We start from the raw sequence: 16,326 nt of genomic DNA, 5'->3' as shown, positions 1-16,326 counted from the left end.
GCTGAGAACACAAGACCTCACGCTTCTCTCCTCACACACAGCATCAGATCACCAGCAGAAAGCAGAGCTCTACACACTTTACATCCAGCACTTCAGATATTGTCAAAGTCAAATGAAGAAAACAGAGACCTGTGGCATCCCTCTATGCTGTATGTCACACAGTGTGATTGTCTTGATTACAGGAGCGGTGTGTAATGTGTTGGTTCAGAGAGTGTGTACTGTGTCTGCACCTGTTGTGCTCTTGTGAGTTGTTTGTGAGAATCTAGCGCTTCTGGCCTCAGGATAACCCACCCACACATGAGCGCTGGGATCAGAAGAACGGAGGAAAGTGGAATAGAGCAGTTCAACTTCACATCAATACTTGTGCTCCGTTACATAAACACAATCATCTCTCACACACACAGACTGCAAGCTACTCTCACTGCAGCAGCTGTGCTTTTGCATCCTTACCTGCAATCTAATGCTTTTCTCTCTCTCTCTTTCTCTTTTTTTCAGACCAGGGTTATTAGAGTTACCTAAAAACTAAAGTGACTAAAACCATCAAAAAAATTATAATTAAAAATATATTTCAGCTAGTTGCCAAGGCAACATTTCTTTCTCATTTAACTTAACTTTACTAAAATGACAAAAAAAAAAAAAAAAAAAAAAAAAACTGTATAGTCACAAATATGAATGCAAAACAAACAAAAAACAAAAATGACTTTTAAAAATAAAAGCTGATTCAAAATATTAGTAAAATAATAATAGAATATAAATAATACTGAAATAACTCTGTAACTAGATCTTTATGATGATTAAATGTGTTCACCTGCGATTATTACCTTGAAGAGACATTTTTAACATGATCTAAACTGATCTAAGTCCTGGTGCATAAGTACATTTATCCAATAATGACAAAGAAACACAGTGAACTAAACATCTTGAAGACTGAAATAGTGTAAAATGACTGCATTAATCGTTGTTTTAGTAAGTTATGATGTGACTGAGATGTGAAGCAGATAAAGCGTGTGGAGCTGGACTCCTGGACTCACCCTGGTACTCCTGTCCTGGGACGTATGCTCCGGGGCTGCCCTGGATCTGGAAGGTGAGCAGCACCTCTCCTCCTCCCTCGGCCCCGGGGCCCTCCAGCTCTCCGTGGTGGGTGCACAGGAAGAAGAAGGGATTGAAGCGCGGGTAGAAGCCGGACGGAGAGCCTCCCAAATCCACGGCACCCGCTGACAGCAGCAGCAGAGCGCAGGAGAGAGCGGCCCGAACCCTGAACATCTCTGCTCCAGGAGCTCGAGGAGAGAGAGAGAGAGAGTGTGTGTGTGCACGGGGCCAGGTGTGTGTGAGTCTCACAGGTGTGTGTGTGTGTGTCTGTCCTCCCTTCACACGGGGAGTTCAGAGCCTGGTGTTCAGCCCCGCTCCAACACTTAAATAGTGCTCAGCCCTGCCTCCCTCCGCCTCTCTCTCCTCCCACCTCCCTCCCTCACTCCCTCCCTCCCTCACTCTCTCTTTCTCTCTCTCTCTCTCCCACCTCCCTCCCTCGCTCTCCCTGTCTCTCTCTCTCTCTCTCTCCCACCTCCCTCCCTCACTCTCTCTCTCCCCCTCTCTCTCTCTCTCTCTCCCCCTCTCTCCTTCTCTCTCTCTCTCTCTCAATCTAAAATCACCCTGTTTGCCTCTCATCTGCTTCCTCCCTTCCTGGTTTCTGTCAATCATTCTAATATGCCGGTGTGTTAGTGATTTGTCTCTCTTTAGCACTGTTTTGTCCAAGACAGCCAGTCTTTGTGTTTTCCTTCTCCACTCCCTCCATCCCCCAAAGCATATTCCCTGCTTCTCCACCCAAAGATCACACCTCCTCCTGTCTCTCCATCTCCCGTCTCTGTTAGGACCCTCTCTCTGTGCTCCGTTCACTCATCTTCTTTCATTTTGTTTGTCTTCTCTCCGCTCTTTTTCTACGTTTAGGTCTTGTTCTCATTCACATGAATGTTTCCATTAATGTCAGACCTTCTCATCTTGTCTGTGTCTGTCAAACAGAGGCAGTTTGTGCCAACACACACACACACACACACACACACACACACACACACACACACACTTTCTCCATCTGTCTGCTCTTATGTACAACTCCTTGAAACGATCCAGCCATCTGAGACTTTGAAGAAGAAATCATGTTTGAATAAGGTTCAGAGAATTTTAACAATTACTTGAAGCATTCCTGATTAATTCACGCACTCGTCCTGTAAAGTTCAGAGTACAATCCTGTGCAACTAACATGACCAGAAGATTTCAATGAGAAGCTCCAGACCGAACACTCGCAGACAACTGCTGAAGTTCACTCGATGAATAACGCTGTTTAGGAGTTTCATCAGATTCAGAAAGTGGTTTATCAACCCTAGACGACTCTCCTCACACACACTGTGAATGTTATTATACACAGCTTCTCATTATAGTTATGCAGTTACAGTGTTGGCGAGTAACTAATTAAATATAATGGAAACAAAATAAATGTAACTGTAATCAGTTACAGTTACTGAGAAAAATGCACAAATGTTAATATAGATAAACAAAAACTACACCAAGAAGACCATCAATAGGCACTCATATGAACTCTTCTTGATTTAGACTCCAAAAAGATACAATTCCCGCACTATAAGAACAATCACTTGATAATGTTCTGTGTTTTGTCTGTCATCAGTTGATCTGGAGATCATGGCCCGTGTTAGGAGACAGCGCTGAAGCGATCATCAGCGTTACTGAGAATCACTGGAGCTTCAGGACGAGACGCAGATGTGTTTGCAGAAGCGCTGAGACTGTGTCTAAGAGCCAGACGGGAAAACTCTCGGTGAACATCATGAATTTGGCTTTCTGTGCTTAAATTGAAGGGCTCAATCCCAAGACTCTGAACAAAACCCCCATATAATGAATAGAGGAGGAGATGAGAGGCCGGAAGAGCTGTCACTTTGACGGCTCAGTGACTGCTGTTATATACGCTTCGGATGGTGATTGACAGGACTGAATGATTAGGCTCCTCCCCTCATTTATTGGTTTACCATAAAATTTGCATGGGGCTTGAGCAGCCACATTCATTTACGAGTCACAGGTTTTCCTGATCCGGTCCATCTCAAATGCACCTCACAGTCTTCCAGTCTTCCAGAAGTAAACCGTTCTGATGTCAAGCTCTTGCAAATCACTGTCTGCAGGTGAAACTGTGAAAGATTCTGCCTGAAGCTGCACATTCAGTGCCCCTCCACCTCATTATGAGCTCTCCAGCACTGACACATAACTCTAGATGAGATGAGAAGAAACAGAAGACATTTCATCTGCGTGCGTGTTGTCTGACCCTCAGGTGTACTAATCCTATCAGTGTCCTGCAGCACAGAAGCAGTCATCAGTGTCACAGGCGTCTCTGTAGAAATAGACACAATTATACATTTCTCTTTTAAGCCAAAAATCATTCGGATATTAAGTAAAGATCATGTTCCATGAATATATTTAGTAAATGTTCTACTGTAAATATATCAAAACTTAATTTCTGATTAGTAATATGCATTGCTAAGAACTTCATTTGAACAACTTTAAAGATGATTTTCTCAATATTTAGATTTTTGTGCTTCCTCAGATTCCAGATTTTCAAATAGTTGTATCTCAGACAAATATTGTCCTCCGAACAAACTTTACATCGATGGAGAGATGATTTATTCAGCTTTTAGATGTATAAATCTCAGTTTTAAATCTTAAATTTAAAATTTTAATCTTAATTAAAAAAATATATATATATAAAAAAATATCTGATTTTGTGCTCCAAGGTCACAAATAAGGCCCCTTAATGACTGCTGTGACAAATGAGCTTCAAGAGTTTGAAATTTCTGACTTTTCATTCACTTATCCTTCCATTTTTAAAAGCCGAGACGTGATTCTGGTCTAATTGTTATGAAGTTAGTGCACTCACGCTTCCAGCCGGAGACAGAGCAATCGCTCTCCATTACGGAAACTGGGTCAGGAGATCTGGTCTTGGGAACGGAGGGGGTGGACGAGGCTTTGGGGCAGTAATTATTTTTATCTTCATTAAGTTCAATCTCAAGGTTGTAACAGAGTCTTTGACATCTGTGCTTTCCATTGGATCCCTCAGCCCTTGTTCCACTGCCTCTGCTGCCAAACGTCGTCTCGCTCAGCAAGCCACAGAGAGACAGGAAGGAGTTTGGAGGGACACGGAGAGATATGATTATCAAGGACACACACGCCACACATCAGACATGCCCTTGAACTGCATGGCCGGAGAACATGTGTGTGAGCGCCTCACGCTTCATCAGCGCTAATGAACTCTTAACTGGTATTACTGGGATTATTGTTCTTATACAAAAATAAAAGTAACCAACAATACAAAGTATCGATCTCAGCTGTTCTTTATCTACTTTGGGCTCAACCGATACGCCGTAACCAAGCAACTCAAAATTGTGGCAAAACATGTATCAATAAATATGTTTCAGATGGTTGCTGAGGGCAACAGTAAACATTTAGCCTTGATCTCATGTGTCTGAGAAGAGGTTAAATGGTTATTTGAAGACGATACTACAGTAACTCACATGTCATCCAAAACAGAGAGATCTCTTTAACATGACCTTACACTTATAGCAGAACATAAACCAAGGACTTTTTTATTTTTATATAATTTATACTCCAGGTTCAGGACAAATTAAGCTCAGTCAACAGCATTTGGCAGAAATGTTATCACTATATATACTGTAAGAAATAGAAAGCAGAAATGTTTAGTTTATTTTGTAAAAGGACTTTGTTCTATTAAAATCCATGTATGTGACCATGGACCACAAAAGTGTAAATTTTTCAAAACTGAGATTTATACATGATCTGAAGCTGAATAAATGATCTCTCCAGTGATGTGTGGTGTGTGAGGAGGACAATATTTGTCTGAGATACAACTATTTGAAAAACTGCAATCTGAAGGTGAAAAACATCTAAATATTGAGAAAATCATCTTTAAAGTTGTTCAAATGAAGTTCTTAACAATGCATATTACTAATCAAACATTAAGTTTTGATAAATTTACGGTAGAACATCAACTAAATATCTTCATGGAACATTATATTTTCTTAATATCCTAATGATTTTTGTCATAAAAGAGAAATGTATAATTGTGACCCACACAATGTATTGTTGTCTATTTCTACAGATATCCCTGTGATACTGATGACTGCTTCTGTGCTGCAGGGACACATTTGAAGTGTAAGTCTACATTTTTACAGTTTTAGATGTTAAAGCATTTTTATCATGCCCTGTCAAATTAGACGTAACTACTTTTTTCACACTAATATCATGTTAACTCACATATTGTTCATTTCTTGTGCATATGATGTTAATGTTTTCTTAACTGACTTCCATTTCTACTGGGATATGGCTTTTTTATTTTTATTTAAAGGAAAAGGGGGAGAAAACTTGTTTCTGTGTTGTGTTATTCTGCTATGCTGTCATGCAAACTTGTAAGGGAATAAACACTGTTGTTGTTATTACACTAACAAACTGTGACCTGCACCAGACACTTTGTGCCTCACTGGTCTGCCCACTACCTCAATCTGCCTCTTCAGTCAGCTTAAATAAAGAAAGGCTCTCTGAGCTTTTTGTAACTTTAATCAGACTGAATAGGCTCTTTTACACTAAAAAACATTTTATCTGCACTGTTTGTTCACTTCACTGGTTTGCATTCTATCTGTCATGTGACTTGTGAAGCTTTATTAAACTTCTTTTTCTACATGACCTTATTTGAATAGTTATATTTTATATTTAATCTGTATCTTTCTGTATGTTATCTGTATGCGCCAAGGGTCTGAGAGTAATGCAATTTCAATTCTTTGTATGTATGTGCTGTAAATGTGGAAGAATTAACAACAAAACAGACTGACTTGACTTGATTATAGATAGTGGCACCAAAGTATGACAGCATAAAAAATAAAATAAAAATAAAATAAAAACCCTTAATAATTTCCTTGAACTACACAGAATACATGGATCCTCAAACCATTCAGTAAATAATTCATAAATGATTGATAAATATACACAAGTATTTGTAAATATATATGAAAGGTTCTTCAGTGTGTATTTTTCAGTATGTGTTTATCTCTTGCATACATTATGTATTATAATATACAATTCTTAAGGGACACTAATAACCTAAATACCTGTTACTTTAGGCCCAGCTTGAGTTTGAGTCTTTGTTTGGACTCATCTGTTGAGTTTTGTTATTTTATCTACTATATCATAATCTAAAATCTAGTGTGATTTATTGCTGTTTTACCACATGCTTCTGCTAGGTTCTGCTCTTTCTGTTATTTTTATCATGAATCCTCTGAGCTTTTTGATTCCATCTTTTCCTTTGTGTTTCAGACTGACCCATCACTCTCCAAAGCCTCCTCAAGTCATCTTCAGCGAGTCTCATATAGATCAGCAGAACTTCATCGGTTCACCTGAGAGACACGCTGGAATCATTTCACAGAGCCAAACATCCCTTCTGTCTTCTCTTCTTCATACTAGATCCAGAACTCTATACAGACTTACTTGAAGGGCACCTATTACACAAAATTCACTTTTACATGTTGTTTGAACATAAATGTGTGTTGGCTGTGTGTGAACACAACCACCTTATAATGATAAAAATCCTTGTTTTTTTAATCCCCATAAATTATAAGCAGTATCTCAGAGCAAACCAATCACAGAATCCATAAAATGTGACAAGCCCATAGAATGTTTAACAAGCCCTGCCCACGACGTTGATGGACACTGCTGTATTATCAGAGACCCTGCCCTAAGTAAGAAATGTCTTCTTATTAAAGCTATAGATATTATTCAGTCCGGAGGAGTGAGTGATTTTCTGCTTTTATTGTTTGGCTCATATGAATAGCATATACAGCAGTACAGCTACTGTATGCAAGCAGCAACCTCCCGCTCTCTCTCGTGAAACCAACAAGGAAGTGACTAAAACTGTAATTCATCGACTGGCCGCTTGAGGCTGGCTGCAAAAGGGAGTCAATCCCATAGACTACCCATGTTATAATGCCCAACTTTACAGCAGCTTGAAGTTGACTCGAGTGCATATGGTACGGGTGCAGTGCTTCTCCGATATAATGCAGATGGAGTTGACCATCAGATTTGTTACTTTTCCAAGAAATGAAATAAGCACCAAGTCGACTTCTCAACTATTGAAAAGGAGGCGTTAGTCTTGTTATTGGCACTCCAGAAATTTGAAGTTTACGTTGGATCTACGGCATGTCCAGTAATCGTTTATACTGACCGTAATCCCCTAACCTTTTTTTGCCAAATGTATAACCAGAACCAGAGGTTAATGAGGTGGGCTTTGATTGTCCAAAATTACAACATTGAAATTCGGCATAAGAGAGGCTCTGAGAACGTAGTAGCCAATGTGCTTCCCAAGGTTTAATGAGTAGATCAATGTGTATATTGTAAATGGTTAGTATTTTTCCCCCTCTCTCTTCCCCCTCCTTGTGGAAATTGTGACAAACATAATGTTGTATGTTTGTTTTTTTTAGGGTGGGGATGTTACGTGCTCCGAGGATATGGTGTTTTGTTGTTGTTTTGTAGTTGGTTTTGTTTTGTTTATTTCTTTAATTTAGCCCCTCTCAGGTTCCTACTCCCTGGGCACGGTATTTGTATCTCTCTTTTGTGCACGTTGGTGCTATAAATAAATATATGTATAGATATATAGATTTAATTTAATATATGTATTTTCATGATTTAAACCCTATTTTTTTGTCCTTGTGTCCTTTTGCACCAGCACCTTAAACACGTTAACAGGGTGCTTCAGTGGAATGCTGGATTTTGATTCATGTCTTTTGAATCTGTTCTCCAGAAAGATTTGTTTGGATTCATAACCTAATACACAGAAAAATCCACAAAATAGATTGTCATTTGTGGTTAAAACATTTATTGGTGCTTAAATATACACTTACATAAGCAAATCATGTATAATCATCATTACTACTGTTATCCTGGCAATATCTTTTTCATTTTAGTTTATGGCATATTCTTCTTCTTATATAGTATAAGCCACCTACCCCTAAAAATATGTTATAAATAGGCTTCACATAAAGTGCTACCAAACTTCTGATCACCTCATAGTAACGCAAGTGAACTTTGTCAGTTAGGCTGGTAACCTATCTGGCAATGAATAAATGAATTTAATTACCATTGTGTACGAAATGTGCTATATAAATAAACTTGCCTTGCCTTGCCTTTATTAATCTGTCATGAAGTGGAAAGAAACTTAAACCGTATCTACATCTATTCTGCCTTGAGAAATCTTTATGGTTACCAAACAGATGATATGATGGACTGTAGAGTATCTCTGGAACACAGACTCGGGCTCTTCTGCCATCTAGTGTCCAGCTGCCTCTCTGTTTCGTCTGCAGACTTCATGGATCATCAACTATTTGTGTTTGGATCATCAAGGCTAAAACATTGGAACAAATTGTGATTTAAAAAAAAAGATCATCCACTTTGCAACATTCCATGACATAATTATAATTTCATTATACATTTACTTATTTTAGTCTGCAAAGTCCCCCCGTAAGAGCTGCTCCACAAAAAAAAAAAAAAAAAAAAAAAAAAAAAGCAGAAAAAAAAAAAAAAAAAAGAAAATCTTATTGATCTGCTGCTCACATTAGTACCAGGAAAGATCCAGTCATAGCTTTCAACTTAAAAACTAATACAGAATTGCACAAAAACCTACTTTTTCATTTACAAGAAAATATCTTCCTTTTTTTTTTAAATAAGTAACACCAGTTCCTTTGTTTGATGAGAAAAAGTAATGCAAAAGTAATGTTACTTTCCAAAAAAAAGTAACTAATGCAAGTAAACTCATTCAGCTCCTGTTTTACACATCATTTGACATCTGCAGTGAAACGGTGGTTGGGGCTTCTGATGGGTCATTCTGACTCATCTGTCACCATCACATCTGTCAAACAATAAATGCAAAGGTCAGCCGGTCAGATGCTGCTGCCCCCTTCAGGAGAGCAGAAATCAATACAGGATTAGACCTGCAATCCACACAGAAGGACAGCAGCGATATTTCAGTGATGATAAAGAAGGTTCTGTTTCAGTTCAATGTCTCTTAGAAAGTAGATTGCAAATTGTATCAAGCAGCTTTACAGTATTAAATAGTTTGTCAATAATGCAGAAGGACAATAGTAAACGCTTAGTTTTCAGTTAAAGTCAGTTCATCATTGAATTCAGTGATGTCATCATCCAGCTCAGTTCAGTTTAATTAGTGTCTGTGTAATCAAGTCAGTGATATCGCTGTAAAAGAAGTGACCCCAACTAAGCAAGTCAGAGGAACCAAAACTCCATCGGTGACAGAATTGAGAAGAAACCTTGGGAGAAACCAGGCTCAGTTGGGGTAAGTTCTCTGACCACACAAACAAACTGAGACACACAAACAATAGGTTACTGTCGTAACCCCAGTTATCATCGAGTGGAGAGATCCACCTATGGGAAGGGCATCCGTACCTGACCTCTGCAGAAGCATCCAATTGCACCAAGTCTGGCTAGATCTCTCCACTCTATGTTTCAGAGAAAGGGGTTACGACAGTATCCTATTTTTCTCTTTCATCTTCTTGTGTTCGAGATCCACCTATGGGAGAGACATGGACAGCTCCCCGATTGCCCAATACACTCACATTGAGGTTCTGAAAGCCAGAGAAGGACGGTCGCCCCAGAGAGGCGTTGCCTGACACGTCCCATACTCATGAACCTGCAATACTGATGCACAATCATGACTGCTGTGCATATGCAGCACATGAAAAATGTTAGCATCACACACATGATAACCAATGTGCATATAAATACACCCAGAAAAGGAATGTAAAAACATGCTTAGTGACAGGGATATGCATGGCCAGCTGGCCCATTCGCTCCTTCTTCATCACTTCCAACGGGGTTGCAGGGAAGGGCTAAGAAGACCCCACCCCTAAAACCGAATGTGCTACCGAGATACTGGTGACATCCAGCCGGTAATAACGCACAAAGGTATGAGGAGAAGGCCAACTGGCAGTGGAGCAGATGTCCTTTAGAGACACTCCCCTAAACAAAGCCCAAGAGGTGGCAATGCCACTCCTGGAATGAGCTCTGATGTCCCCTGGTGGCTGCATTCCCTTTGATTCATAAGTCAAAGCTATAGCATTCACAAGCCAATGTGAGAGAAATAGCATGATAGAAATAGCATTCCCTCCATGAGGGGGTGCCCATAAAATAAAGAGCTGGTCGCTCTTCCGGAAAGCACTGGTCCTGTTCATATATGTCTGTAAAGCACGGACAGGACACAGAGCATTTAGCCTTTCATCCTCCGGTGAGGAAAAAGGTGGAGGGTGAAAAGTGGACAGCTCCAACACCTCCGAAGTGAACGCAGTGAAGCATTCGGAATGAAGGCCGGATTAGGCTTAAGGGAAACCTTATCTCCACTAAGAGAGAATTTAGTGCACGAGGGATGAACCGGAAGTGCATGTAGCTCAATGACATGTTTGGCTGATGCCAAGACCTAGAGCAAAGCTGTCTTGAAGGACAGCAGCTTTAGGGAAATGCTTCCAAGAGGTTCAAAAGGATACTGAGACAGAGCCTCAAACACCATGGAGAGGTCCCACTCAGGAACCGTTCTCCTGATGACTGGCAAGCGGCGACGGGCACCCTTCATAAATCTGCGGATTAGAGGATGCTGCCCGATTGTTGAGCCCTCAAAGCCCACGACAGGCCGAAATCGCAGCTAAGTAGACCTTAATTGTGGTAAAGACCTGCCTTTTTCCAAGAGGTCTTGGAGGAAACACAAAATATCAGGAACTGAGCACTGATAAGATGTGCGACCACGCCCATCACACCACACTTCGAACACTTGCCACTTAATGCAATTCAAGAATTGCGTAGAAACAGCCCTGGCATTCTGTAGAGTAGCAATCACATGTGGCGAAAACCCCAGTGCGCTTAGGTATGTCCTCTCATGGGCCAAGCCCAAAGAGCCACCCTGTCCGGGTGATAAATCTCCCCGTTCGCTTGGGACAATAGATCCGTGCGGGGGGGAAGGCGCCACGGCTCGGCATATAACAGAGGGATTATCTCCGCCAGCCATGGTGCTTCGGGCCACCTGGGTGCTATCAGAATGAGAGACAGGCCCGGTTCTCTCATCCTGGCCAGTGTAGGAATTATCAGGCACAGGGGAGGAAAGGCATACAGCAGCACTCTGGGCCACGGGTGGGCCGGTGCATCTACCCAGAGGGGCGCGTCCGCATCCTTTAGCGAGAAGAACATAGGACAATGGTAGTTTTCGCGCGAGGCGAATAGATCTACGGTTGACTGTCCGAATCTCATCCATAACATATCCACTATCTGCGGGTGAAGGCGCCAATCTTCGTAGATTGGGTTTCCCCTTGATAGAAGATCCGCACCTCCGTTTAGAAGGCCCGGAACATGAGTCGCGCGTAATGACAGGAAAACCCGTCTGCTCCACACTAAAAGTTTGTAAGCTAGAGCGTGAAGTTTCGACGAGCATGCCACCCTGAAGGTTGAAATAAGCCACTGCCGTTGTATTGTCGCAGCATATGAGCACATGATGTCCCTGCAGAAACTGATTCAGAGATTTCCATACAGCCATAAGCTCTAAATAATTTCTGTGCGCTGAATGTAGTCTGCTCGACCACAAACCATTCACCGTTCTGCCCTCCTGGGTGGCGCCTGTTAAGCCTGTTAAGGACGCATCTGTTGTCACAACTTTTCACATCATAACCCTCCCCAGAGGGGTTCCCTGTTCATAAAAGTCTGCGCTCTTCCAGTGGCGTAAGGCTGCCGAGCAGGCGCGCGTCACTATTACAGAGCGGCAAAGATTGCGCGTCGGGCTGAAATGTAGTAACAAAACCCATTTCATGAACGCTCTCATTCTCAGGAGTCCCAGCGGTACAACCTGGATAGATGAAGCCATAAGACCCTGCAGCCTGATGCAAGTGCAATATTGTACTTTCACCCCTCTCTGAACTGCAACAGACAGTTAATTAGAGCGAGAACGCGCCCTTGGAAAATTACCTTCTGACTGGGTGTAAAATTGCTCTTGCTAACATTGACTCTGAACCCGAGAGATGTGATGTGCGTGAGCACACGGCAGGTGTCCTGCAACACTTTGGGTGCTAAACCCGCCTCCGCACAAACACAGAAACACCGAGGGCTTAGACTGAGCCCAAACGGCAGAACTGTGAATTCGTAACATGTGCCTTGGTAGGCGAAACGAAGAAACTTCCTGGGTGGCGGATAAATGCTTATATGGAAGAAAGCATCTTTCAGGTCGATCGATGTGAACCAGTTGTTCTGTTTTATGGCACGGGCGAGCGAGCCATGAGTCAGCATTCTGAAAAAGTATTTCCTCAATTGTTTGTTCAACACAAGAAGATCCAGAATTGGGTGGAGAGCGCCGTTTTTTTTGGGGACCAGGAAATAACGAGAGTAAAATCCCTGATTTATCAGACTGGGGGGCACCACCTGAATCGCTCCCTTGTTTAGGAGGGAGGATATTTCCTCTTTCAGAATGTGTGAGGTGTTCTCTTCCATGTGCGAAGAGAGAACGCTGTTGAAATGCAGGGGTTTCATTGCAAACTGCAGTCTGTATCCCTGCATTATAGTATGCATCACCCACTCGGAAGCCGAAACAGTTGCCAAGCCTATCCATGACTCGCGAGTGTTCCCACCCGAGCCACAGCGGAGCTGTGTAAGCCCAGCTGGTTTATTTGTGTGTGTGTGAGTTTGGGGAAACACTGGGGCCGAAGCCTTTATTGGTTGGGTGAGGGGAACAGAGTGTTTGCGGTGTGGTGACACTGCAGCCGCGGCGGAAGTCGATTTTCCCCAGTGCTTAGCAGGCGGTGGGTTATTCTGCCGTGGAGGGGGTTTGTTGCGGGGCCTTTCCTTGCCCTGGTGAAAGTGTCGTCACATGGAAGGAGTGTTAAGCAAACGTGCAAGGGGTGCCTGGCGTGGAGCCGCCTTCCTAGGAAGGCATAACTTGAAGGCCTCATCCTCCTCCTTTTTGTCGTCACACCGTTGTTGCATTAATGCGGCGGCGGGGCCGTCAACCCACCTGCAATGCGCCGTTTCTCACTGTCAGGAAGGCCTGACATGTTAAGCCAGAGCGCGCACTCTCCCACCACAGAGAGCACCATAAAGCACCCACAGGCTTGGACGGCCTGCTGAGCGTTACGGAGGACGAGATCGTTCACCGTGAGGATCTCCTTCCACAAGGGTAGAGAAGGAGTTCCCTTTTCAAGCTGTTGCCCTAATTCGTTCAAAATCTCCACCTGGTAAGCAGAGAGGAGACACTAGACGTTCAGGGCCCTGGCAGCCAAAGCCGAGGACTTGAATGCGGCCTGGTGAACTGAGGCAGAAAACGGTCCATCTTGTTGGGCAAGACCGGCTTAGGGGGAGCGAGCAGCCTGCCCTGAGCGGGGTTAAGGTGCCTGCCGATGGAAGGCTCGATAGCGCGGGGGGTGGGGGGATGGGGGGTCACCCATACCATGAGCTGCCATATCCTTTAATTCAAGGCCCGTAAGGCCGTGTTTGAAGTCGAGCAGGTCACTTTAATTGTGCCTCATGTGCTTACCGCACGCTGGAAGGACGGGGAAGAGTTGTTTCCTCGGACCGGGAGGAGGAACACTTTTCAACACTTTTCCGTCGTAAATATCCCTCTCCTGGTCAGTGGCGCTCTGTGGAGACGGCCACTCAATGTTGAGGCGAGCTCGCTCACACACTTCCAGGAGGATGGACTGAGGCAGGGCTGCATGGCCACTAGCCTGGGGAACGCCAGAGGCGGGATGGCCTCCTCGTCCTCTGAGACCCAGAGAAGGGCCACATCGTTTACATCATTAACACGTAAATTATGTTCAGCGTGAAGTGTGAAGCTCTGAACTGAGAAATGGAATAATTGAGTTCTGAACTTGACCTCAGCGAATCGATTCTAACTCTAACATTTCGTGATGGATATTTGTGAAACAGTCATTAAGTACTGAACTCAAAGACTGAACCAACTGGCACTGATTACACACACTGCAGGTTTTTAAAGAAAAAAAATATTGTATGCAAAATGTAGATTAATATTTTATTTTTGTCATTTTATGTATATGTAAAAAAACACCTTTAACAACAACATGGTGAATTGTGTTGGGATGAAGGGTTGATATGAAAATAACTCAAGTTAGACTACTTTTAAAATTGCATTATTTAACTACTTGTTATAGAAAGTAATGTTGCGTAATGTGTTCTTGTTTCCGGGTTCCTGTTAGTTGTTTGTTTATTTACATTAATTCTTGCAGGTTTGCATCATATTCTGAGTTTGCATTTGACTGTTTTTATTGTTTTTGAGGAACACTGAGTGTGTTTTTGTGCAGTGAGATGAGTAACCACAAATGTAGTCCAGAACTACAGTAAGATCATGTTCACACACAACACTCTGATGTTACTCCTGATCTCTGTCTCCATGGCAACACCAGAGCTGTCACTCAACACATGGAAACAAAGTTACTGGAGTTATTTACATGAAAAATTTTCATGCAAATTTAAAAATACAATTTTACTAGTTACTTGGAGAAAAGAAGAAAAAATGTTCTAACTACCTGCAACACTGGTCACTAAACTACAGCCATTAATGCAGAAAGTGTCTGTTCTGTAGCTTCATCTACTGCAGGAAGTGAATACAGACACAGAGTCATGGACAGAGATCTTCAGCTCCACCGAGTGAATGTGACCGGTCACTGCTGGAACACATGATCCTCTAATCACTTCAGTTCACCAGCAATCAACAAGAACCAGCTGCAGGCATCAGCCTCACTCACGCTAAATACTTCATATTAATAAAAAGTGTTTGTGATGCAGGCTGATTCTGGTTACATTGTTTAAAATGGTAATGACACCAATCATGCAATTAAAATAATACGCTGCTTTTATAAGTAACTTAAATTAGTGATTTCTAAACTGAATCTGAATAGCAAATAACAAAAGCTACAGGAAAATCATGTTCATAAAGACTTATTTTTATTGGCAGTGGAAAATAAGTTTCAGTATTTTATTGAAATGAAAGCAATAAATAATACTGTGATAAAAATAGTTCACAAGTACTTAGACTGTACATTATTTCTATTAGATGACCAGAATATTTATTTAAATAAAAGACAATAAAAAGAAACAAGTAACATGATTTAAATTGTACATAAGTCACTAAAGAATGTAAAATTACAAAAACAGAAAAGAGAGACTGGGATGATTCCAGCCTGCGCTTCTGATAGCATCCGAAAATAACAACTTAGTTCCTACATAAAGGCTGATAACACACCGTATCAAAAAGGTCTCGGAAAACAACAGGACTGGGCTAGAAATAGAAGGCTTCATTACAGTGATACGATACACACACACACACGGATCGTGCGGACAGGTCACGGATTGGTCCATCTGAGTGAAACACACACACACACACATACAGTCAGTCTCTCTCTCTCTCTCTCTCTCTCTCTCTCTCTCTCTCTCTCTCACACACACACACACATCTAACGCAGCACCAGGGAATGGATAAACAGTGACTTTAAGTCAAACAGATGCTAGAAAAACCTGGCATCAACATCACATCTGTAGAAAGATGTATTCAAAATAGCCCTCATAATTATTATAAATTATGGCTTATCCAAGGGATTGATTTGGTGTCAGAGGATATAAAACACGTATCAACCCTGATATTCACACAACACCATTGATTCAGTCCACTTTCTCACAATCAACCGGAGAAAACTGATGAAGAGAAGAGCAAAGTTAAGATAAATCACAAAATACTTTTAGCTGGATGAATTCAAACAAAAGGAATAAGTATCTGAGAGGATAAAATACTCAGAGAATGATAAGAATGAGATTACACCTACAGATGGAAATGTACAAACTCTGGACTTGTGATAACATAAATTAGAGCTAAAAGAGTTGAACTGGATCAAGACTCCAGAATTAAAAGGTGACCGAATCCAGCATCAGTCGATACGTGAATGCCGCTCCTTTTACATAAATAGAGGCATCGAATCTGACGTGTGACAGAGTTGTGATGAAACTCAAGCGCTCCTCATCCTCCGCTGCACCTGAGAACACAAACAGAATGAGAAGCTCAGAAGTACAGCTGTAGTGCAGGTCCTGAAAGATCATCTGTTTTCTCCAGACTGGTGAAGTGAAAGACTGAAGTGTCACGTGACAGACGGCTGGAGTAATGTGTTACTCAATACTAAAATTATCTTAATCCAAGCTTTGTCTTCAGAATAATCAAACACAAAA

The 16,326-nt window shown here is 41.9% G+C and overlaps 2 protein-coding genes across 15 annotated transcripts in view; both read right to left on the bottom strand.

Annotated features, from left to right (window-relative positions):
- The window catches only part of LOC113118734 (reelin), a 108,926-nt gene extending 107,446 nt beyond the window's left edge, over positions 1-1,480 (bottom strand). For all 4 annotated transcript variants that reach the window (XM_026288141.1, XM_026288142.1, XM_026288138.1 and 1 more), the window contains exon 1: positions 1,032-1,480. In XM_026288141.1, coding sequence (XP_026143926.1) covers positions 1,032-1,263 — 232 coding nt within the window. In that variant the 5' untranslated portion in view covers positions 1,264-1,480. The remainder of the gene's footprint in view (positions 1-1,031) is intronic.
- Positions 1,481-15,032: 13,552 nt separating this feature from the next.
- The window catches only part of LOC113118731 (liprin-alpha-1-like), a 37,294-nt gene continuing 36,000 nt past the window's right edge, over positions 15,033-16,326 (bottom strand). For all 11 annotated transcript variants that reach the window (XM_026288125.1, XM_026288128.1, XM_026288131.1 and 8 more), the window contains one exon: positions 15,033-16,136. The gene's annotated coding sequence lies outside the window, so the exon portion shown is untranslated. The remainder of the gene's footprint in view (positions 16,137-16,326) is intronic.

The sequence above is a fragment of the Carassius auratus genome, chromosome 18 (genome assembly GCF_003368295.1).
Source record: "Carassius auratus strain Wakin chromosome 18, ASM336829v1, whole genome shotgun sequence".
Classification (NCBI taxonomy): Eukaryota; Metazoa; Chordata; class Actinopteri; order Cypriniformes; family Cyprinidae; genus Carassius; species Carassius auratus.
The sequence above is the reverse complement of the archived record's forward strand: the minus strand, read 5'-3'. Positions and strand labels throughout refer to the sequence as shown.